Source organism: Chlorocebus sabaeus, chromosome 10 (assembly GCF_047675955.1).
Source record: "Chlorocebus sabaeus isolate Y175 chromosome 10, mChlSab1.0.hap1, whole genome shotgun sequence".
Lineage (NCBI taxonomy): Eukaryota > Metazoa > Chordata > Mammalia > Primates > Cercopithecidae > Chlorocebus > Chlorocebus sabaeus.
In genome coordinates this window covers 84,033,858-84,057,906 of record NC_132913.1, presented here as the reverse complement: position 1 = coordinate 84,057,906, position 24,049 = coordinate 84,033,858, and the positions used below count along the sequence as shown (strand labels likewise).

Below are 24,049 nucleotides of genomic sequence, written 5' to 3'. Positions count from 1 at the left end.
TGAAGAAGAAACTTTATGATTCAGCCTCTCTCTTCGTTTCCTGGCTTGCAGGAAATACAGCATTGTACATGGTAGGCAATACAGAGATTGCTGCCTGAAGAAGGTGGTGTACAGGATTGGGGTGGAGGGAAGAAGAGGGAATTTATTTTCTGGAAAAGATTTTGACTTACAGGAGAAAAAAAGAATTTATGTTAAGAAAGGAAGTAGATTACCCTTTTTAGAAAAAGTTTGTCATATAGTTGCATTTTGGTTAGGAATGTGTAACATTTACTGTATTTTAAATTCTTTGTTCTAACAAGTTTTTTTCTCCCAGTGTTGTAGGGGTTTTTTTTTTTGTTGTTGTTCTGATTTGTTCTTTTTTTTTTTTTTTTTTTTTGAGACAGAATCTCCCTCTGTCACCCAGGCTGGGATGCAGTGGCGTGATGATTGCTCACTACAGCCTTGACCTCCTGGGTTCAAGTGATCCAGCCTCCCGAGTAGCTGGACTTCTAAAATTTTTTGTAGAGAAAAGGTCCTCCTGTGTTGCCCAGGCTCAATTGTTTTGTTTTGTTTTTGAGACAGAGTCTCCCTCTGTTGCCCAGGCTGGAGTGCAGTGGTGCGATCTCTGCTCACTGCAACCTCTGCCTCTGGGGTTCAAGTGATTCTCCTGCCTCAGCCTCCTGAGTAGCTGGGACTACAGGTGCCCGCCTCCATGCTGGCTAATTTGTTGTATTTTTAGTAGAGATGGGGTTTCACAGTGTTAACCAGGATGGTCTCGATCTCCTGAACTCGTGATCTGCCCACCTTGGTCTCCCAAAGTGCTGGGATTACAGGTGTGAGCTACTGCGCCCAGCCTCAATTGTTTTATTGTGATAAAATACACATAACATAAAGTTTATCATCTTACCCATTTTAAAGTATATAGTTCAGTGGTATTAAATTCACAGTGTTGTGCAGCCACCACCACCATCCATCTGTGTGACTCTTTTTCTTTTTCTCTGAAAACTACAACTATCTCCATTAAACAAGAACTCCTCATTCCCCTCTCTCCTGATTGCCTGGCAGCTATCATTCTCATTTCTATTTCTGTGATATTAATGTAACAATCTTTCATTACATTAATAAATTACAAATCTATAGAATACCATAAAGGTAAATGTGTTTTGGAAAATCATCTAAGACTTTTTTGATTGCAAACTCTTATTGTTAAAAAAGTTTAAATGTTCCCCCATAAACATACTACTACAATACTAATATGTAAATAAAAAATTTTAGAAGGTCGTGATGAAGATAATATATTTTTAAGTATTTTGCTAATTATAATAGTGCCATGATCAACAGCTGATATCTCAAGACACAAAAATATATTTAGGGCAATAGTGGATGTCATTGATTTTTCAAATAATCTTGATAATTTTTAATGGGGAGGGGTGACATTACCAGATCTGATTAAATTATAATGTTTGATTCCTAATGAAGCTGGCAAAGGAGTAGAAGTGCCAGTGCTTATTATTTTATTTTGTTGGTTTGTGCTTCCATTACTGGTATTATATTCAACCTGTGGTTTCTTGGGAAGAGTGTTTTTAAGCTGTTTATTCATTTGTGGTAGTTATGCTGGTTAGAACTAAATAACATAATAAATATTTAATAATATAATACATGAATCATATACTGCATCACATTATTCTTAAAGTTAACAAGCCCATGAACAAATTAGGGGCCCTGTCTTCCTGTATGCTGTAGAATTCTTACTGTTCTCTCAGGGTGTCTCCCACGCACTGTGCACAGCCATCTGTGATAATGTCTGAATGTGTGAGAGCGTTAGTGTCAATCCATTTATAAATTGTTGGTAACTTCATTTGTTAGATTAAAAACATGAAAGTGAATTATGTCTTCCTCCTACATCCCCATGTGTTGTCTTGCACACCACTTAGAATGTACACACCCTCCTTTGGAGAAACGTAGTTTAGGATATATCTTGTAACCTTTTGAGATTGTCTCCCCCTCCAACAGCTTTACTGAGATACTATTGACAAGTAAAAAATATACAGTTTTAAGCTGTAAAATATGATGTTTTGATGTACGTATACACCGTGAGATGATTACCACAATCAAGCTAATTAGCATATGCAAGGTAATATCCAGTTACCTTGTGTGTGTGTGGTGAGAATATTTAAGATCTACTTTCTTAGCAAATTTCAAGTATGCAATATAGTATTATTAACTATAGTTATTCTAACATGTGAGGTGTTATCTCATTGTGGTTTTGATTTGCATTTTCCTGATTATTAGTGATGTTGATCATTTTTTCATATACCTGTTGGCCATGTGTATGTTTTTTTTTGAGAAATATCCATTGAAGTCCTTTACTTTTTTTTTTTTTTTTTTTGAGACAGAGTCTCACTCTGTTGCCCAGGCTGGAGTTCTGTGGCTCAATACAACCTCCCCATCCCAGGTTCGAGCACTTCTTTTGCCTCAGCCTCCTGAGTAGCTGAGACTACAGGCACATGCCACCATGCCCGGCTAATTTTTGTATTTTTAGTAGAGGCTTGGTTTCACTGTGTTAGCCAGGTTAGTTTTGAACTCCTGACCTCCAGTGATCCACCTACCTCAGCCTCCCAAAGTGCTGGGATTACAGATGTGAGCTGCTGTGTTCGGTCCCTTTACCCATATTTTAATCAGGTTATTTTCTTGCTATTGAGTTGCTTGGATTCCTTGTATATTTTGGATATAACTCCTTATCAGGTCTATGAAAATACATTCTCCCATTCTGTAGGTTGTCTCTTCACTTTGTTGATTGTTTCTTTTGCGTGCAGAAGTGAGGCTGCCTTTATATCAATGTGTAGTGATACAAAGTGAAGTTTCTAATATCTGTATATACTTACATTATCCTGAAAGCAAAAATGAGGTTTCCGGATCAGAACCTGGCTATTATTACTTAACGATAGCAAAGGGTATGAAGAGCGAGTGTTATGAATCTCCATTGTGTTCTTTCTTTGTCTTGTTGCTGGACCTTACAGTTTTAAATTTTAAAAAGTTTATTGTTTCAGTGATACTGTATAGTGCAGTCAGATATTTAAGTACCAAATATAACTAACTGAAAACCTTAATCAGAAATATATGCTATAATTCAACTTTGAAGAAAACAAAAAACAGATCAGAAGAAAACTAAAAGAGGTAAGCAGTTTCTTTTCATAAAATCTTCCAGACTGTATTTTGGGGTTTGTACACTTCCTTTTCATGTATACTTTGTCCTTTCAGCAGATGGATTGAGCACCTGTCACAACAAAATCTGTGCCAGACACATTCACATTCAGCTTATCATTTCATTCTCAAAAAGAGAGAGAAAGAGAGAGAGAAAACCCTTACAAGGAGGATTATTGTCCCCATACCATAAGAAAGGATGTAGGCTCAGAGAAATTAAGTAATTTGCCTATAGTAGAATTCAAGCCAGGTTGCCTAAGAAAGGGTGTTCTTAAATGAAGACCTGAAATATGTAATTATATCAGTTCACTTCCTACACTGTCAAAATCTTTTCTGACCATACTAGTTATTACTCTTAAAAAAAAATTGTTTCTAATTATATATCCACAACCTTCCTTGTTACCCTTTAGATATTTCAGCCAACTCTGTGACTTCAATGTTATATTCTTGGTGGATGATTCACCAAGTCAGACAGATTTGCTTCCTCAGTTCCATATCTAAGTATCTCTGAGTCAATGGCAGTACATTTTGCCTGAGTCTGTGTCTTCATTGATAAATTGTAGCTAGTAATATCCATCTTACAAAATTTGGATGAGGATTAAATGAGATAATGTACCTGACCCATAGTAGGTTCTCAAGAATGATACGTGCGTTCTTTCCAGCCCTCTAAACCAGTCTTCACCGAACTAGACAAACTAAGTTTCAAATTACTGTTAAAATTTAACATAATAATTTCTTTCTTTGGTTTGGTTTTCTTGTTTTGTTTTGTTTTGTTTTGTTTGAGACAGAGTATCACTTTGTCATACAGGCTGGAGTGCAGTGGTGTGATCTTGGCTCACTGCAGCCTCTACCTCCCAGGTCCAAGTGATCCTCCTGCCTCAGTCCCCACCAAATAGCTGGAATTATGGGCATGCACCCCCACACCTGACTAATTTTTGTATTTTTTTGCAGAGATGGGATTTGGCCATGTTGCCCAAGCTGGTCTTGAACTCCTGAGCTCAAGCCATCCACCTGCCTCAGCCTCCCAAAGTGCTAGGATTACAGACATGAGACACTATGCTCAGCCCCTAGTAATTTCTTCCCCGCCCTAATCAGCGGCTCTTTTTAGTTTCCAAATTTCTATTAAATCCTCTCAATTACACAAGTTTAAAATCTATTTAACATTCATTTTGACAACTTCTTACTTGCCTACTACTTCTACATAGTTGTTAAGCCTTAAAGAATCTAGCTCTTTAGGGTCACCCCTTCTGGTTCCCAACCTAGTTTAGACCATCATTACTATTATTCCAAATTGTACAGCAGCTTCATAAATGGTCTCCCTTCTTTGCTCACTCACTTCCCTTCTGTCCTGCATTTTATAATCCCATTAGTTTTTTTTTTTTTTTTTTTTTTTAAGAAGTTTATTTAAACAACAAGATGCTTGACTTGAAGGGAAAACTATCTAGGATTCTTTTTGTTTTAGGGTAATTTATCCCTACTGAAAGACGGATTGCCCTACATGTAACAGCTACATACAAAAAAGTTATAAAATTGTCCTTGGTTTTACAGTGATAAATGAAAAACATTAACATTCTCCAATTGAACAAGGTATGCAAGGATTTTTTTGTTGTTGTTGTTAAAACAGAGCAAAATAACTTACTGGAATATAAAGATAAGAGCTGAATGAGCATGCCACTAATGGAGAAAGGGGGTGTTTTCACAGAATCAATATTTTTCCCCATCCTGTCTCCACTTGATGTCAATCAAAACATACCATTGGCGTTTAGTTGGAAAAAAAAATACAAAATGCTTGTGCACATATACCAGTTACTTTATGTACAATAAAGGAATGAGGAAGGGGGAAATGAAAGAACAGACAAAACTACACGGTAGTAGTCAGGATGTGATGGAACCAAATTGCAGTTTTCTAATTGAGAATGTAATCTTGGTCTTTAAAGAACAAAGTTCTGGAGTAAAGAAGCAAGTTCTGAGATTTCTCATGTATTTTTCCAGAGCCAGACTTACAGAATGCACTTTTGAAGGGGGAGTATAAATGTTTGCTATTTATTCTATTTTGTTTAAAATAATTGGATAACATTTTATGTACCTAGAGTGCTCTCAGCATGCTAGGAATGAACTATCATTTTGGAAGTGGGGTACTATTTTTGTTTTTGTTCTTTGTTAATTTTTTTCTCCCCTTAAGATAAAAGCTCACTGGTTATGGCCGGGCGCAATGGTTCATGCCTGTCATCCCAGCACTTTGGGAGGCAAGAGGATTTTGAGGTCAGGAGATTGAGACCATCCTGGCCAACATGGTGAAACCCTGTCTCTACTAAAAATACAAAAATTAACTGGGCTTGGTGGCACATGCCTGTAGTCCCAGTTACTCAGGAGGCTGAGGCAGGAGAATCGCTTGAACCTGGGAGCAGAGGTTGCAGTGAGCCAAGATCGTGCCACTGTACTCCAGCCTGGCAACAGACCAAGACTCTGTCTCCAAAAAAAAAAAAAAAAAAAGCTCACTGGTTCTATTTCAGAGCTCACAACTGATGAATACCACTAAAAGAAAATCATTTCCCCAATTATGTCCCAAAATATACAAAGAATTACCCATCTGAATTGTCCTTATTTTTTTCTCTTCTTAAAAACTACTCCTTTTATCATACAAAATATGTACCTGGAAATTTAAGTTATATTTTAAGAATGGTATTTCTTTCAAATACTTACATAACTTTATTAATAAGCTAAAATGTGGTTCACTACAAAATTATGTGACTCATGCATAGGGTCTTATCTAGTTTAATATTCTGACGTGGCCCCTTTTCTCATCCCTTTTGTATCGAAAAGATATTCAATTATAGCTTTACTTACGTAAAATCTCAGGTTCATAATAGATATTTCAATCCAAATCCATTTTGTATTGTGATCTGGATGACAGAAGAAGCTCAGCCTTCCTCAAAAGGGAATTAAAAAATGTGAATCCAGGTTCTAGGTTTACTGTAGCTTAGTCTGTTTAGTAGAACCTAAAGCAGTTGCGGTGAGTCATGAGTCTTTCTCCATGATTAGCCTGATGTCTCAACATCCCCTGTATTCTTTTCCTTTGGCTGCTGTAACAAATTACCAAAAACTGGATGGCTTAAAACAATAGAAATATATTTTCTAACAGTTCTGAAGGCCAGAAAGTCTGAATTCAGTACCTCTGAGCCAAAATCCAGGCATGGGCAGGGCCACACCACCACCTCTGGACACCATATGGAAGGACTTGTTCCCTTTCTCTTCCAGCTTCTGTTGGCTGCTGGCATTCCTTGGCCTGTGGCCACATCACGCCAGCCCTCAAAGCCAGCATTGTCAAATCTCTCTCTGCTCTGTGCTCACATTGCCTTTCCCAGTGTGTGCCTGTGAAATCTCCCCCTGCCTCTCTTAAATAAAGACAAGCGATCAAACTGATTGCTTTGAGGGCATACCCTGATAAATCAGGATAGTCTCTTCTCAAGAGCCTTAACTTAATCACATGTACAAAGACCTTTCTTCCAAATAAGGTGATATTTACAAGCATTAGGGCTTAATGTCTTCGGGGTGGCCATTTTCACCCTACCATATCTTCTAAGGCCTCATACTACTTTGGGCCATATAGATCTTAGGAGGCTCAAATCCTCAGAAAGAATTTAAGGTTTAAATCTGCACTGCCAGGTTTGCTGCAACCCAGGATCATCTCAGAATCCTTTCACAGAATTCTTATTCGTAAGTATGTCTTAACCCTAAACTCCTAAGAAAACACATCTAGATTTATACTAAGTAACACGCTAGGAACTCAGTCTTGAAAACTCAGTCTCTCTTATAATCTCCACTTCCAATGTATAAATTGAGAAGAGTATGGTTTATACATTGGGTTGTGAAAATTAACAATGATAAGTGACAAAGCAGAGGCCCTGACACATAGTATGTATTCAATAAATACCATGCTTATTATCCTACATCAGAAGGTCAAGCCATCCTTAAAGTTTGCTAATAAGCCAGAAATCTAAATAATCAGTTAAAAGGAACAAAGGGAGAGGAGAGGAATCCCAAGGTGCCCTTCATGGATGACTAATGGGAGATATCTCCTATGACCCATGGGCCTTTAGGCTCCTGAATATCTTCAGGGCAGGATGCACCAAATAGGGCCTGAAGTTTCCATATCCTTGGAGGGGAAAAATAAATAAATAAATAAATAAATAAATAAATAAATAAATAAGAACTGCTTTCTTCTGAAAGGAGGGGAGAAAGCTGTACTAATAATAATTATTCTGGATTGTTCTAATGTCCTTTAACTCCTTTAGCAGGCCCATGTTGTGATCTGGGAACTACCATATTAAATATGGATTATTTCTTATTGACTGGGCTTCCCCATCTGAGTTATCTCAGGACTTGGACAAAACAGCTCTGCCCCACCCCCTCAAAGCCAGAACAATTAAAATAGAAAAGTGTGTGTGGTCATGAATACGCCACAGTTTTCCCAGTCTCTATTGGTTTGTGTGCAAGAGATAGATCAAATATTAACTTACACTTTACTGATCTATTGACTATTTAAGTAAAATTGACAAATATTGGCCAACTACAATTATCTCTCCCCTCCTTATTAAAATATGACATTATGTAAATCTCTGGTGAATGATACAAAATAGAAATGTAACAAGGCTGAAATAACATAAGAATCTAAGTTCAAATTTTACTTACAGAATTTTTAATTCCATAAACATTTGTGATATAACTACACTGTGCCAGGCATTATACCAACCTCTGAAGACAAGACCAAGCTCTGAAGAATCAATAATAAAAAAGACATAGTGCCTCCTTCAAGAGAGCACCTTGCGTACCATGAGCCAAGTGGTAACAAATGCAGTCATCCTAATTGTCTTAGTTTGGGCTGCTCTAACAAAGTACCATAGACTGGGTGGCTTGTGAACAACAGACATTTATTTCTCACAGTTCTGGAGACTGGAAGTCTAAGATCAGTGTGCCAGCACAGATTGGGTTCTGGCAAAGCCATCTTCTGGATTGCAGACTGTCATCTTCTCCTTGTATCCTTACATGGCAGAAAAAGGGCAAGAGAGTTCTTTGAGGTCTTTTTTCTTCTTCTTCTTCTTTTTTTTTTTTTTGGTGGGGGGGACGGAGTCTCGCTCTGTTGCCCAGGCTACAGTGCAGTGGCGCGATCTTGGCTCACTGCAAGCTCCGCCTCCCAGGTTCACGCCATTCTTCTGCCTCAGCCTCCTGAGTAGCTGGGACTACAGGTGCCCGCCACTACGTCCAGCTAATTTTTTGTGTTTTTTAGTAGAGACGCTGTGTCACCATGTTAGCCAGGATAGTCTCGATCTCCTGACCTCGTGATCCACCTGCCTCGGCCTCCCAAAGTGCTGGGATTACAGGCATGAGCCACCACGCCCGGCCTGAGGTCTTTTTTAGAAGGGCACTAATCCCATTCATCAGGGCTCTATGCTCATGAACCAATCACCTCCCAGAGACTCCACCTCCTAATAGGATCACATCAAGGGGTAGGTTTTCAAGATATGAATTTGGGGTTGGGGGGACACAATCATTCGGTCAATGACATTAATTTCACCTGGCAAGAAATGTTGAAATGACTCAGTGGTTTCTTTTTCACAAAAGAAGTGATATTTGATCTGAGCTTTGAAGAACAGAGAGAAGTTATGAGGGCATACAAGGGTTGGAGAAGGTATTCCAGACAGCAGCAACAGCAATTTCAAAGGCACTCAGGCATAAGTGCAATGGTGGTCACTGGAGGTCAAGTGGCTGGAATGGTAGGACTGGGTCATATTAAGAGCCTTTACATCATAATCAAGAGTTTAGACTTTATTTTATGGGCATCCAGATACCATGAGAAGGGGATGTGATGCATGTGAGCTTTACCTCAGCAGTGAGACCTTGTCTGCCCTCAGGCTCTCTGCTACAAAGTAGCCTGCCTGCCAAAGACCTGTTTGCAAAACTGTAAGCAATGATTCCACCTTCTATATTTTAGGGAAAATATTTTACTCCTCTGATAACTTTGGAGATATCAGTAGGGGCTGATGAGAGAAGGGGTTGGGAACCTGGTTCTCAGTTCAGTTTATGTCTCAGTCGGTGTGTAAATCCGGATGTCTAGTTTTTCACTGTGTTTCTCCCAGCTGGCTTTCACTCAAGCATGATTATCATGATTTTTGTCCTCTGTTGACTCTACTCCTCCATCTTAGCTGCAGGAGAAATGGCTTGTACTTAGGGCAGGATTTAAAGGGATGCACTGGCTGGCTCTCTCTTACTGGCCCAAATTGTGGCATTTGTGCTCTGGAAAGGCTGGTGGCTGTGAGGAAGACAGACCAGGGGCAGGAGACAGGGAGGCTGTTGCCCAAGTCCCAGAAATTGATCATGAACACCTGATGGAAGCAGCAGCTGTGAGGTCAGCCTGGACTTGAGAGCCAGTGCTCTCCAGGAAGCATGGCAACCCCACTTGGCCTGGGGCCTCCTTTCTCTACAGGCTCAGGCTTCCAGAATTGCCTCACATGCTGGAGGAAGCATGGCCAGCCTACTTGGCACAGGGCCTCCTTCCTCTGTGATCTCAGGTGTTGCAGGAAGTCAGGGACCCCGAATGGAGGGACTGGCTGGAGCCACAGCAGAGAAACATAAATTGTGAAGATTTCATGGACATTTACCAGTTCCTAAATAATACTTTCATAATTTCTTATGCCTGTCTTACTTTAATCTCTTCATCCTGTTATCTTTGTAAGCTGAGGATGTACATCACCTCAGGACCACTGTGATAATTGTGTTAACTGTACAAATTGATCGTAAAACGTGTGTGTTTCAACAATATGAAATCAGTGTACCTTGGAAAAGAACAGAATAACAGCGATTTTAAGGAACAAGGGAAGACAACCATAAGATCTGACTGCCTGTGGAGTCAGGCAAAAAGAGCCATATTTTTCTTTTTGCAGAGAGCCTATAAACGGACGTGCAAGTAGGGAAGATATAGCTAAATTCTTTTCCTAGCAAGGATTAATATTCTGGGAAAGGAATGCATTCCTGAGGGGAGGTCTATAAATGGCTGCTCTGGGAGTGTCTGTCTTATGCGGTTGACGTAAGGACTGAAATATGCCCTGGTCTCCTGCAGTACCCTCAGGCTTACTAGGGTAGGGAAAAACCCCACCCTGGTAAATGTGAAGTCAGACCAGTTCTCTGCTCTCCAACCCTGTTTTCTGTTGTTTAAGATGTTTATCAAGACGATACGCACACCGCTGAACATAGACCTTTGTCAGTAGTTCTGCTTTTGTCCTTTGCCTTGTGATCTTTGCTGGACCCTTATCAGGAGTTTCTGATTTCACCCTTGTCCTGTTTCCTCAGAAGCATATGATCTTTGTTCTCCTTTTTGCCCTTTGAAGCATGTGATCTTTGTGACCTACTCCCTGTTCTTGCACCCCCTCACCTTTTGAAATCCTTAATAAAACTTGCTGGCTTTAAGGCTCAGGTGGGCATCATGGTCCTACCAATATGTGATGTCACCCATGGCGGCCCAACTGTAAAATTCCTTTCTTTGTACTCTTTCTCTTTATTTCTCAGCCGGCCGACACTTACGGAAAATAGAAGAAACCGATGTTGAAATATTGGGGGCAGGTTCCCCCAATACTCAGGCTTTTGGAATTGGCTCACACTTTGGCCCTATTAGGTAAAAACAGCTGTAACATATTTTAAACAGAGGAAAATCTTTTATCCTTTTTAATATACCCCTCTAACATTTTTTTCCAACTTTTATTTTAGATTCAGGGGGTACATATGCTGGTTTGTTACCTGGGTATATTACATGATGCAGAGGTTTGGGATATGAATGATCCCATCACCGAGGTACTGAGCATAGTACTCGGCAGTTAGTTTTTCAATCCCTGCCTTCCTCCCTCTCTCCTTCCCTCTAATAGTCCCCAGTTTCTATTACTGTCATCTTTACTTTGCCATTTTTTAAAAAACAAAACTGATGATAGCAAAGAATTTAACAGATTTCTCCATAGTGAATAAATACAGAATTCTGAGGGTCAACTTTATACTTACACTTAGTATAGATGCTGCTGAAAAGGACAAATGGTTCATCCTACTGTGGAAGTTTTCGAGAATGTGCAGCACACCAACATGGCACAAGTATACATATGTAGCAAACCTGCACGTTGTGCACATGTACCCTACAACTTGAAGTTTAATAATAATAAATAAATTTGAGAATGTCATGTGTGTTTTTAACCAACCTTGTTTGACTCTCAGCCCCTATACCAATGGGGGAGGAGGGAAATTCAACTTCAATAGTTTCTGTGCCATCCCTCACCTCCTCTGGGTCTCATAGAATCTGGAAGATTTTTGTGCCCCCAGAACATGAGGGGTGAGCCCCTACTCTCCTGTCCATCATATTCAGTATGGCTCCCTTGACCCACAGCTCTTTGCTTCTGTTCTGTGTATCACAAGAGGTTTATTTCTTCCTCCTTCTCTTTATTTGACCTTCAAACTGAAATCTGTCTGCTGCCACACACACAAAAAGCAGTTATTGCTATGAGCAGAAAGCTGCCTAGCCTGCTCTATTAATCATATGAGCAAACTTTCCCTTATTTTTGAAGTCCTCATCATTACTGAGGAGGCACTCTATAAATAATAATTTTCCTATTCACTTAGGCCAAAGGGAAGAAAAAAGAGATTAAATTTTTATGTCCCTGTTCATGACACAGCTAACAAGCTGTATCAGCTCTGGGTTTTTTTTTTTCTTAATAGAGACAAGAAGGGTTTGAAAAGGTTATATAGTCCAATAAATGGTTTAAAGATTCCTCCCTACCTTCTTTATTTAGTATGCTTACCCCACAATTACCCTGTGTTTGCATTTAAATTATACTTCAATTTGTAATTCAATCAACACGTCTTTGGATTTCTTTCATGTGTGTGGCTCTGTGCTGAGTACTCTATTTTCTTTACCAATTCCACTGAGAAATGCTAGCAAAGAATTTCATTCAAATGCCTCTGGGTGCAGAAGCACCTTTTCGCCTGCTACCTCACCCTTTTGTCCCAACTGCTACTTTTACAAACGCACTACTCAATGAAGAGGCTAAATGAGATGATTTGGACCAGAAACTAATGATTTGAGAACCTAAAATATTGTGGGATTTTTTTTTAATCTCTCTCTCTCGATTGAACCTATTAACCAAATAATTATAAAATATCTACTTAGTACTGTGTTGATACATTTTGAAGGAAATGTCATAATCAACGTTATCAATGGTACCTTCTGCTCTTTAAAAAAGAAGTTTAAAATTAAGAAAGTGGCCAGGCATGGTGGCTCATGCCTGAAATCCCAGAACGTTGGGAGGCTTAGGCAGGAGAATGACTTGAGGCCAGGAGTTTGAGACCAGCCTGGGCAACATAGTGAGACATGGTTCTACAAAAAAAGAAAAAAAAAAAAAAAAAAAGAGAGCCAGCCATGGTGATGTGTGCCTGTAGTCCTAGCTACTCAGGAGGCTAGGGTGGAAGGATCACTTGGGCCTAGGAGGATGCAGTGAGCTATGATTGTACCACTGTACTCCAGCCTGGGTGACAGAGTATGACCCTGTCTCTTAAAAAAGAAACAAAGGAATTAATTTTTTTAACTTAAACATATAGTTCTATGGTCTATCAAGGAAACTCCAGTGTTAAGGAACAAGACTATAGTATGTATGTTACCTTTGGTTCATTGGTTCCTTTGAGAAACTTTAAATATGTCTTAAAAATGTAAGAAACTCTTAAAAGAACAAATGAGCTATGTTTTTATACAAATGGAACTATCAATTATTTGTAGATAAATGGCTATGAAAATCTGTTCTAATTTATTCAGGCAGTGTTTCCTGTTTTAAAAATGCTTGCATATTGGGCTCAACATTAGGCACTGGGAATATGAGGGTGGGCACTGTCTAAGGAGTTTATAGTGTCGTGACTTTTTGCTATAATATCAGTAAAAAATTTTTTTATTTGTTTTTGATTATACTATAAGTTCTGGGGTACATGTGCAGAACATGCAGGTTTGTTACAAAGCATACAGTGCCATGGTGGTTTGCTGCACTCATCAACCCGTCATCTACATTAGGTATTTCTCCTAGTACTATCCTTCCCCCAGCTCCTCAACCCCCAATAGGCCCTGGTGTGTGACGTTCCCCTCCCTGTGTCCATGTGTTCTCATTGTTCAATTCCCACTTATGAGTGAGAACATGCAGTGTCTGGTTTTCTGTTTCTGTGTTAGTTTGCTGAGAATGATGGTTTCCAGTTTCATCCACGTCCCTCCAAATCCATGTCTTTTTTCATGGCTGCATAGTATTCCATGGTGTATATGTGCCACATTTTTTTTATCCAGTCTATCATTGAAGGGCATTTGGGTTGGTTCCAAGTCTTTGCTGTTGTGAACAGTGCCACAGTAAACATACGTGTGCATGTGTCTTTATAGTAGAATGACTTATAATCCTTTGGGTATATACCCAGTAATGGGATTGCTGGATCAAATGATATTTCTAGTTCTAGATCCTTGAGGAATCACCACACTGTCTGCCATAATGGTTGAACTAATTCACACTGTCACCAACAGTGTAAAAGCGTTCCTATTTCTCCACATCCTCTCCAGCATATGTTGTTTCCTGACTTTTTAATGGTCACCATTCTAACTGGGGTGAGATTGTATCTCATTGTGGTTTTGATTTGCATTTCTCTAGTGACCAGTGATGATGAGCTTTTTTTCATGTTTATTGGCCGCATAAATGTCTTCTTTTGAGAAGTGTCTGTTCATATCCTTCGCCACTTTTTGATGGGGTTGTTTGCTTTTTTCTTCTAAATTTGTTTAAGTTCTTTGTAGATTCTGGCTATTAGCCCTTTGTCAGATAGATAGATTGCAAAAATTTTCTCTCATTCTATAGGTTGCCTGTTCACTCTGATGATAGTTTCTTTTCCTGTGCAGAAGCTCTTTAGTTTAATTAGATCCCATTTGCCAATTTTGGCTTTTGTTGCCATTGCTTTTGGTGTTTTAGTCCTGAAGTCTTTGCCCATGCCTGTGTCCTGAATGGCATTGCCTAGATTTTCTTCTAGGGTTTTTATGGTTTTAGGTCTTATGTTTAAGTCTTTAATCCATCTTGAGTTAATTTTTGTATAAGGTGTAAGGAAAGGATCCAGTTTCAGCTTTCTGCATTTGGCTAGTCAGTTTTCCCAACATCATTTATTAAATAGGGAGTCCTTTCCCCATTGCTTGTTTTTGTCAGGTTGGTCAAAGATCAGATGGTTGTAGATGTATGCTGTTATTTCTGAGGCCTCTGTTCTGTTCCATTGGTCTACATATTTGCTTTGGTACCAGTACCATGCTGTTTTGGTTAATGTAGCCTTGTAGTATAGTTTGAAGTCAGGTAGCATGATGCCTTCAGCTTTGTTCTTTGTTTTTTTGTTGTTGTTGTTGTTGTTTGTTTGTTTCCTTCTTCTTTTTTGTTGTATTTTTGGCTATGTGGGCTCCTTTTTTGGTTCCATATGAAATTTAAAGTAGTCGTTTTCAGTTCTGTGAAGAAAATCAATGGTAGCTTGATGGGAATAGCACTGACTCTATAAATTACTTTGGGAAGTATGGCCATTTTCACGATATTGATTCTTCCTATCCATGAGCATGGAATGTTTTTCCATTTGTTTGTGTCATCTCTTATTTCCTTGAGCAATGGTTGGCAGTTCTTCATGAAGAGGTCCTTCACATCCCTTATAAGTTGTATTCCAAAGTATTTTATTCTCTTTCTAGCAGTTGTGAATGGGAGTTCACTCATGATTTGGCTCTCTGTTTGTCTGTTATAGGTGTGTAGGAATGCTTGTGATTTTTGCACATTGATTTTTGTGCATTTATTTTTGTATCCTGAGACTTTGCTGAAGTTGCTTATCAGCTTAAGGAGATTTTGGGCTGAGACGTTGGGGTTTTCTAAATATACAATCATGTCATCTGCAAACAGAGACAATTAGACTTCCTCTTTTCCTAATTGAATATCATTTATTTCTTTTTCTTGCCTGATTGCCCTGGCCAGAACTTCCAATACTATGTTGAATAGGAGTGGTGAGAGAGGGCATCCTTGTCTAGTGCCGGTTTTCAAAGGGAATGCTTCCAGTTTTTGCTCATTCAGTATGTTATTGACTGTGGGTTTGTCATAAATAGCTCTTATTATTTTGAGATATGTTCCATCAATACCTGGTTTATTGAGAGTTTTTAGCATGACGGGCTGTTGAATTTTGTCGAAGGCCTTTTCTGCATCTATTGAGACAAATCATGTTGTGGTTTTTGTCATTGGTTCTGTTTATGTGATGGATTACATTTATTGATTTGTATATGTTGAACCTCAGTAAAAATTTAATATTTCAATATTATTAGATACTTTAACTTTAAAGTCCTAGGGTTTTAAAGAGAGTGATGTAATAAAATTCCGGGGTGTTCATTTACTCACCTAATCACTGATATTTAAACAAACAAGCCTCTCACATTTTAACAACTACAACACCTTTCCTTGACTCTACTTCTTACTCTAGTAACTACCTTCTTTCTTTTCATAGCTGCGTTTCTAAGAGCTTGCTATACTCACTCTTTTTGCTCTCTATCCACTCCTTTCTAATGTAACTTTCTACCAAAACAGTTCAAATGCTCCATAGACCCATTTTATCCAGTGTGTCCCTTCTTGAAACACTTTCTTCTCTTGCTTCCATACTTTACTGATTTTCTCTCAACTCCAGGATCTCTTTTGTAGATTCCTGTATGTTGCTGTTACATGTTAACATTTCTCAAAGCTCAAGTTTGTGGCTCCCTTTTTTGCTCATATTCTAACCTTTACTGACGTAATCTCATTCACTTCTATACCAACAACTCCCAAATTTACATTTCCTTCCCAGATTTCTCCTTTGAACTCCAGAGTATTGCATACTCTCCATCCCCATGAGGAAATCTCAAAGCCTCCTCTAACTCAACACATTTCAAATGGAATGATGATCTTCACTCCTCCATGCCTGGGTTTGATATCTTGGTGAATGGCACTGTAACCCACTCACCTGCATAACACACAGACCTAGCAATTGGTTTTGAAACTCCCATCTCCTTAGCCCCCCACCCCATAGTATCCAGTACATTAACAATCCCTTATAAATCTCTCTCAGATCTACCTATAATCTCTGCATCTGTGCTAACACCATCCTAATCCAAGTTAACATCTTTTCCTGCCTGGACTACTGTGTAACCACCCAACTGGCTTTGTGCAGCCCTCTTTTCTAGCTCAGTCTGTCCTTCCCACTGCAACCAGAATAAATGCAAGTATTATCAAGCTGCTTAGATGCCTAAAACCCTTTTAATTAGTAAGCATTACTTGTAGCTGAAAGATCATAATCTGACTGCCTCTCTGGCCCCATCTTGCATCAGGCTCCTCACTTGCTCCCTCTATGCCTGGTATAATTTCAGTACCTTTAATGTGTCCCATTCCTAGCACAGCTGTTCACCTTGTTTGACACGCTTCTCCCTCTGTCCTCCTCAGGTTGCCTAGGCAACTCCTATTCAATTGACTGGATGTAAGGTCATTTCCTCACAGAAGCCTTCCCTGGCCCTCAGACTAAGTCAAATTTCCTTTTTCTGTACTTTCATAGCACTCGCTATTTCATAAAAACGATTGTTGACTTATATGTACACATTTGGTTGTATAATGATTTGATTAATATTTATCTTGCCTACTACTCTATTTAATGAGGGCAAGGACTGTATTTATTATTCTTACCGTTTCATCCTCAAAGCCTATTGCAGTGCCTGGCACACAATAGGCACTTTCTAAAAGTCTGCTGACTGAATAAACAGAGGAAATGCACAAATGAAGGGCAGAGGTCGTAGTAACTTGCCCAGGGTCAAGATGGCAAGGCTGAGACTATAGTTTCCAGTCCAGATCACCAGTCTTCTGAATAAATATCTTGTCCTAAATTTTGTTCTAAATCATTGGAACCAAAGCAACGTCACAACTCAAGTCCAATTTCTCGGCCTCCCGTTTTCTACAGATGGCATTTATTCAGCAATGGAATGTTGTAAGTATAGTAATTTTTCTTTTTTCCATGAAACATGTGTTATCTTCTTGCTCTATTTTGAAGGGATATTATGATAAACGATGCTACTATTTAAAACTTGTTAAAGCTTCTTGGGATTCTCAGAAAAAGTACAAGATATAAGTCAAAAAGAGTAATTTTGTCTCTCACAAAAGAATTTTCTGTTAAAAAAATGCTGTTAACTTGAAAAAGTGGTATCTCCCAAAGAACATTCTAATAGGTGGGATAATCATCATCATATTTCTAGCTGCTATGTATATCCCTTCCCTTAAAAGTAAAAAAGGAGAAAATCACTTTGCTGTGTGGAAGTGCTTTGTGTGTTTTATAAAATCCCCATAAAATATTTAGTGGTTCAAGGAACGGCTGCCGCATTTCTAAGGCAAATAGCTTATCCCTGAAAAAGCTTGAGGATCTGACTCTCAAGAGTCTTTGTGCTCTGGATGAATAAGAAATCATTATTTTTGAACTTCCCTGCTCACGTCAGTGACTTCCACCTGCACCCAATCCATTGGCTATAAGTACCCATGAATTGCCTTGCCAATTATAGGCAGGATTACCTAGGAGGACCAGGCAAAACCAAACTCCTGGTAAGCTTTATTAGCCTTTTCTATGATGTGTCTCAGTTTCCATTTCACACCTTGGAGTGGAAGACAATCTCTACTCACACTGTTGTGGTATGTGTCTGTCTGTCTCAGATGTGTGTGTAAGGTGTATTTCTCAGCTCAGGGTATCTGAAGTAATTTCTTTTTTTTTTTTTTTTTTTTTTAAGACCACTGTCTTAAGGCTTAAAAGTAATTTAAGGTTTTGTTTTTTGTTATTATTTTAAGAATTGCAGTTTCTTTGGAGACAGCAAAGTACTTTTTATTCAAAGACGAAAGAGGTATACTCAGACTTTCTATGTTATGTTCATACTTGTTTTGCTTATCACTGTATAACATTCTCATCACGATGGGCTACTTTAAGCTAATCAGCTGGATTTTGGGGTCCTCATTTAGAAGTCAATCTGGAAAAAATATAGCTGTAAAACTTAGATGAACCAGTATGCTATTTCTCCTTCCTTGTCTGCCTTTACAGATGTTTTCTCTTTCTCTCTCTCTTCCCTGACTATCTCTCTCAATGATCATTGACAGCTCCCCCATCCCCTCTTTCACTCAGCTTCACTCCACCATGACCAGAGCATCTCTCCTGCTACTATGTGTTGCCCTGGTGCTGCTTTGGCATGTGAATGGAGCCACACTAAGAAACAAAGACAAATGGAAGCCACTCAACAACCCCAGAAACAGAGATCTGGTAAGAACACACCTGGGGCCTGGGTTTCAGGATAGAACTAATGCCTCTTTGGATTTATGCACACAGCGTTCTGTTTTCCAGAACATAGTGGAAAGGGGGCTACCAAGGGTTGAGAAGATTCTCCAACAGGATTGGACCAGAGTTTTACTACCCTAGTGGTTGGCAACCTATTGTTTCTCTGGCCGGTTTACATTTGTTTCTGTAAAGAGAAACAAATTTATATTTAGAAACAATCTTATACACACAGAGTGCATTTCATTTGTAACTCATCTTATATACACATTGACTTTGTAGCCTTGACTTCTAATACATATACAAAACCAAGAGTGTAACACGGAATTGCTCGTGCATAGCTTAGATTGAACTGATGATAAAACAAATTATCATGTAACTAGCAATTGCCAAGCTCAACTGCAAAAATTGAAAGTTGGCCCTGCATGGGTATCAATTTGCTGGGCATATTTTCAACATATTCTATAAAATAGAATTCAAAAGATCAGTAAACATTCTCTTTAAAAAATATGCCAAATACAATAAACATGTTGACATGACTATTCTGAAATATGGTTTCTCTAAAGTGAATGATGTGAAATATAAAAACATAGGATGAAAATAAACTAGATAAAAGACCAGCAGGATTTGTTTTCTGGTCACAGCTGCTGACCAAAACAGGATCTGGTCCAGACAGGATAAAGTAAAAGTAAAAACACTGGGTGAAACCAGCAGATGGTGACAAAAGTGGTCCCGACCTGCTCTCATTGCTCATTAGGATATGATACTCCCCTCAGTACCATGACAGTTTACAAATATCATAGCAATGACCTGGAAGCTACCACTCCTTTCCATGGCAATGACCCAAAAGTTACCACCTCTTTCCTAGAAAGCTCTAAATAACCCCCTTCTATTTGCATTAACCCATCCCTTAATTTGCGTATATTCAAAAATGGATAAAAACACAGTTGCTAAGAACCTATATGTTGTCAACTCTGGGTGTACTACCTGTGAGTTAGCCTTGTTCTGGCAGGAGCAGTATCTTTCAGTAAAAGATTGTTACCACAGTCAGCCTGCCCTTAAATTCTTTTCTGGGCAAAGCCAAGAACCCTCCTGGGCTAAGCCCCAGTTTTGGAGTTTGCCTGTCCTGCATCAAAGCAAGTAGCACTTTGCACATCTTCTGTGTTCATTTCCTAATGGAAATCTGAAAAGAAACTATTGAAGAAGGCAGTGATAGAGATCTCATCTTAAGGAAGAGGAGATAAAGCTGCTAATTATGGAGTTCATTTTCATCTTTGACCTTAGTACTCAGATAGTTCACAATGAATCTTTCGACTGAGGTGCTGTTCCATAGTCTTTCTTCAATTTTCACTAAAAATGGTGAATTATTTTGGTTAGGGTTGAAATATCAGAAAGAAGGTACAGGGGAGGGGAGGAGAAGTATTTGAAGCATGTACTTGTATTTCTGGATTTTGATTTCCAACCTCTTGCCTCTTAGATTAGCCTTAAAGTCAATTCAGAGGAAAAATAGAGGGAAAAAAATCACCTTTATTTTTGATGTTTCATTTATATCTGGCATTGACCATTTTCTTTCTCTCTTTAGTTTTTCAGAAGCCTTCAGGCATATTTTAAGGGCAGAGGTCTTGATCTTGGAACATTTCCAAATCCTTTCCCCACGAATGAGAATCCTAGACCTCTCTCTTTCCAATCAGAACTTACTGCTTCTGCATCTGCAGATTATGAAGAGCAGAAAAATTCCTTTCACAATTATCTCAAAGGCTGAAAGTTTCTTCTGAGCTCAGGTAAAAGTTGGCCCTTTATTCGCAGGATCTGTCTAGACATACAAGTCAGCCATAAAGTAGATATTTTGAAAGTATTTATTTGAAAAAATAATTTTATTTCCTCATAGGAATAAGTGCTCAGTTCTGCTTATACTCCTCACTGTTAAGTATTTGGATTTGGTTAAGGTATTTTACAGTCTTGTTTTAAAAAGAAATGACAGTTTTTATTTTTTAAGCATAGTTATTCAGGCAGAGACATATTAAAATAATAGAATTCTCTCTCAATAGGATTATTAAATTAATAACATGGCCACACTCTTACCTGTATCTTTTTCCAGACCAAGTGATATAGCTAAGTTATGTGGAAAATCTACATAAAGACATATGCCAAATTGAGTTGTTGGATTAGATGGGAATTAAAAATTGAAAGAATGGTTCTTTGGGGGATAAAGTATTATGCATATATTTGAACTCAAACTTCCTCACCTATAGAAAGAAAAGGTTGACTATTAGTAAGGATGGCATTTTTCTCATAGAAAAAAACTTAAAAATTTATTAAGATTTGAATTTCATTACTTTTTTTGTTGTTGTTGAGGTGGAGCCTCACTCCGTCACCCAGGCTGGGGTGCAATGGTGCGATCTTTTGCACTGCAACCTCCGCCTCCCGGGTTCAAAGGATTCTCCTGCCTCAGCCTCCTGAGTAGCTGGGATTACAGGTGCCCGCCACCATGCCCAGATAAATTTTATTTTTTTTTAGTAGAGATGGGGTTTCACCATGTTGGCCAGGCTGATCTCGAACCCCTGACCTCGTGATCTGCCCACCTCAGCCTCCCAAAGTGCTCCCAAAGTAATTACAGGCATGAGCCAGCACACCCAGCGAATTTCCTTACTCTTATTACTTTAGCATTCCTATCAAACCAACACCTACCATTTAAAAAGAACAAATATGATTGGCCAGGCGCGGTGGCTCACGCCTGTAGTACCAGCACTTTGGGAGGCCAAGGCGGAAGGATCATGGGGTTAAGAAATAGAGACCATCCTGGCTAACATAGTGAAACCCCGTCTGTACTAAAAACACAAAAAATTAGCTGGGCGTAGTGGGGGGTGCCTTTCGTCCCAGCTGCTCAGGAAGCTGAGGCAGGAGAATGGCGTGAACCCAGGAGGCGGAGCTTGCAGTGAGTGGACATGGCGCCACTGCACTCCAGCCTGGGCGACAGAGCGAGACTCCATCTCAAAAAAAAAAAAAGAGAAAAAAAAGAACAAGTATGGTGAATTCCAAGCAAATACATTATGATTTCAATCCATTAGCTTTTTGTTTAGCTGAATGATAAAGGGAATGGAATCATAATTAAAATCTTTTCCCCGTCTCCCACAAGTGTAATTTTGAAATTCTGAGGAAGCATGTCTTTCTTGTGCTTCATGGTGTTTGTGAAAGGGTTTTCATTATTAGTTCTTTTAAATGTGATGATTAAAAAATAATGATTGCTATTCTAAAAAGAACGTATAACTTACCATGTGGAATATGCCCTTGGATATTGTTCTAAAATGAGAAAATAAAATAGAAGAAACAGTAAGATGTTAATGAAGTTTTCTCTTTACTATTTTTTACACTTAGGCCTTAGGGTTTCAGAGAATAGTTATTAATAGCATACTACCTCTCTTAGTAAAAGGCAGATAAATTGCTTGTAAGCCTCAGCTTGTTCATCTGTAAATTGCAGGTACTAGTTTCTACCTTAGAGAAAGTATCATAGAAAATATCAAATAAATACTTTCATGTGAGCATGGAATGAGGTAATATTTAAGGGCAGGAAACTGATAAAGCACCCAGTTGGTGGTATCGTAAAAGAACAGGAATTATTCACCTTTATGAAAAAAAAAACAAAACAAAACACAAAGCTTCTGATTTGGAGTATATTTCATAATTATGAGCTCTATGTTCCTTACATCTCTGGTGAGAAAATGATGAAAAAAAGAGTTTTCATTAAAATATGTTGATTTGGGGGTCGTTGGTTTGACTGTGTAGTCTTCAGTTTTTATTTAATTATAACATTGTCTTGTTCTTTCAGGTGTCTGGCTATTGTAAAGCTACAGATGAAGCCTCTCATTAGAAAAATTCAACCACTGTCATAGCTAAACTTTCGTGTAGTTTCTTTCCCCCTCACTTTTATTTTTCAGTTTGTAATGATTTTATTCCACATTTCCATATTTACATATAAATCGCTGGAACTATGATTTCTATGCATATTTATGGAGTGTTTTTCCTGTACAACCATAAATATTGATGTAGAGCAGTGCATGCATTTGTAGGAGTTACAAAAACATCACAAACTGAAAAAAGATTATAATCTAAATTAGATGTTTCTTTAAGCTTGTTTTTAAAACTTGTCTTTTAAGTTTATTATCTTTTATCAACCAATTTTTTTTTAAAGGGACATGCTCACTTTTAGTATAGTAAAATTCATTATATGTGATAGGGGGTTGGGTTTAAAATTTGTCTTCCTTTCCTAAAAAGAAGATGCATTCCCATGTTCAGCATACACTACTAAAAGACCTCACAGTTTTAGTTTCATAAGAAATGAGGGCAAGTGATAAACAGCCACAATTAAGTTAAAATGGAAGCAAACAACCACAACAAACATGGGATTTTAGAAGTTGTCAATGCCTCTGAAGATGTTCTTTGCCAGAATATTCAGAGGTGGACATTGTGCCACATCACATATTCTAGCAATGCCCCAGCCCTTGCTCTCATACACAACCTCCTCAGGAAGGAAAAGTAGGAACAGGTGATTTCCTCTCTTTCCAACCAGCCCCTGCCCTCCTTACTCTAGCTCATGCTGAGTTATTCTGATTCCCATATTCACATTTGGAATAGCTGCTTTTCCTGTATCTTTATAGATAGCTGTATCATCTTCTCTATGATTCCTGCAAAAGGAATGTTGCACTAAAATGCAACATTGTCCTAACATTAGTCTGTGCATTTCAAAATAGTTTACTGTGGCTTTTTTTTTTGGTGGATTATTGATATTGTATATGAAGAATAAAATATTTGTGCAAGAACAGATTTTGTGTCTGGTTTAAGATGTTCTGTTGTAATTAGTCGTATATGTGTCTGTTTCCCCTGAAGAGTCATGAGGTCTTTGTGAGCAGAGACCATATCTAATTCACCTTTATTTCCCCAGCACCTAGTACGATGCCTAGCATGGAGCAATTGTTCAATAGATACTTGTTGACTTGAAATAAACATGTGCTATTCATTCAGTCTTCACACAGTAATGGAAGCTCCTTTTAGTTAATGTCAAAACTTTTTTTCTTGCCATTTAAAGAATGTAAGTAATTCTTGATGAGCTATTCCTCATAAAAGTATAGCTTATTCACATAAATGGTAGAGTGGTAGGGAATTTTTCACCTCTGTCGAGTTCCAAGTACTAGTGGTTGGTTTTCCCTTTCTTAATACTGTCCCTGCTCTGTGTGTTAAGACTTCCACAAAGGGAATGCTTACCAGTTTCAGGGCATTGAAAAGGAAGGGCGTCCACATGGGACATTTGGACAATGCACCCAGCCTGCCCTATCATTTTGACAATCAAAACCTCCCGGGGGCTGGGCGTGGTGGCTCATGCCTGTAATCCCAGCACTTTGGGAGGCTGAGGTGGGCAGATTACCTGAGGTCAGGAGTTCGAGACCAGCCCGGCCAACATCGTGAAACCCTGTCTCTTGTAAAAATACAA

At 38.6% G+C, this 24,049-nt stretch overlaps 1 protein-coding gene across 4 annotated transcripts; it reads left to right on the top strand.

Moving 5' to 3' along the window:
- Positions 1–23,385, top strand: C10H2orf66 (chromosome 10 C2orf66 homolog). Of its 4 annotated transcripts, none has more exons than XM_038001818.2 (4): positions 1–71; positions 18,418–18,552; positions 20,147–20,345; positions 22,391–23,385. In XM_038001818.2, the coding sequence occupies exons 1-3, from the start codon at positions 69–71 to the stop codon at positions 20,324–20,326; spliced, it is 318 nt and encodes a 105-aa protein (XP_037857746.1). In that variant the 5' UTR covers positions 1–68; the 3' UTR covers positions 20,327–20,345; positions 22,391–23,385. The 4 variants fall into 4 exon arrangements, with proteins under 4 accessions (XP_037857746.1, XP_007963919.2, XP_037857745.1 ...); XM_007965728.3 differs by lacking the exon at positions 1–71 and adding an exon at positions 16,271–17,244 and having other exon boundaries at positions 18,393–18,552; XM_038001817.2 differs by lacking the exon at positions 1–71 and adding an exon at positions 16,293–17,244.
- Positions 23,386–24,049: the final 664 nt, after the last annotated feature.

What these genes read in the sequence shown, in the direction of transcription:
- C10H2orf66 (XM_038001816.2), top strand. Translation starts at nt 17,787, where the DNA reads ATGAATTGCCTTGCCAATTATAGGCAGGATTACCTAGGAGGACCAGGC. An exon ending in CAGGCAAAACCAAACTCCTG is followed by an intron (nt 17,850 to 18,417) that starts GTAAGCTTTATT and finishes TCTTTCACTCAG; the next exon opens with CTTCACTCCACCATGACCAG. An exon ending in ACCCCAGAAACAGAGATCTG is followed by an intron (nt 18,553 to 20,146) that starts GTAAGAACACAC and finishes TTCTCTCTTTAG; the next exon opens with TTTTTCAGAAGCCTTCAGGC.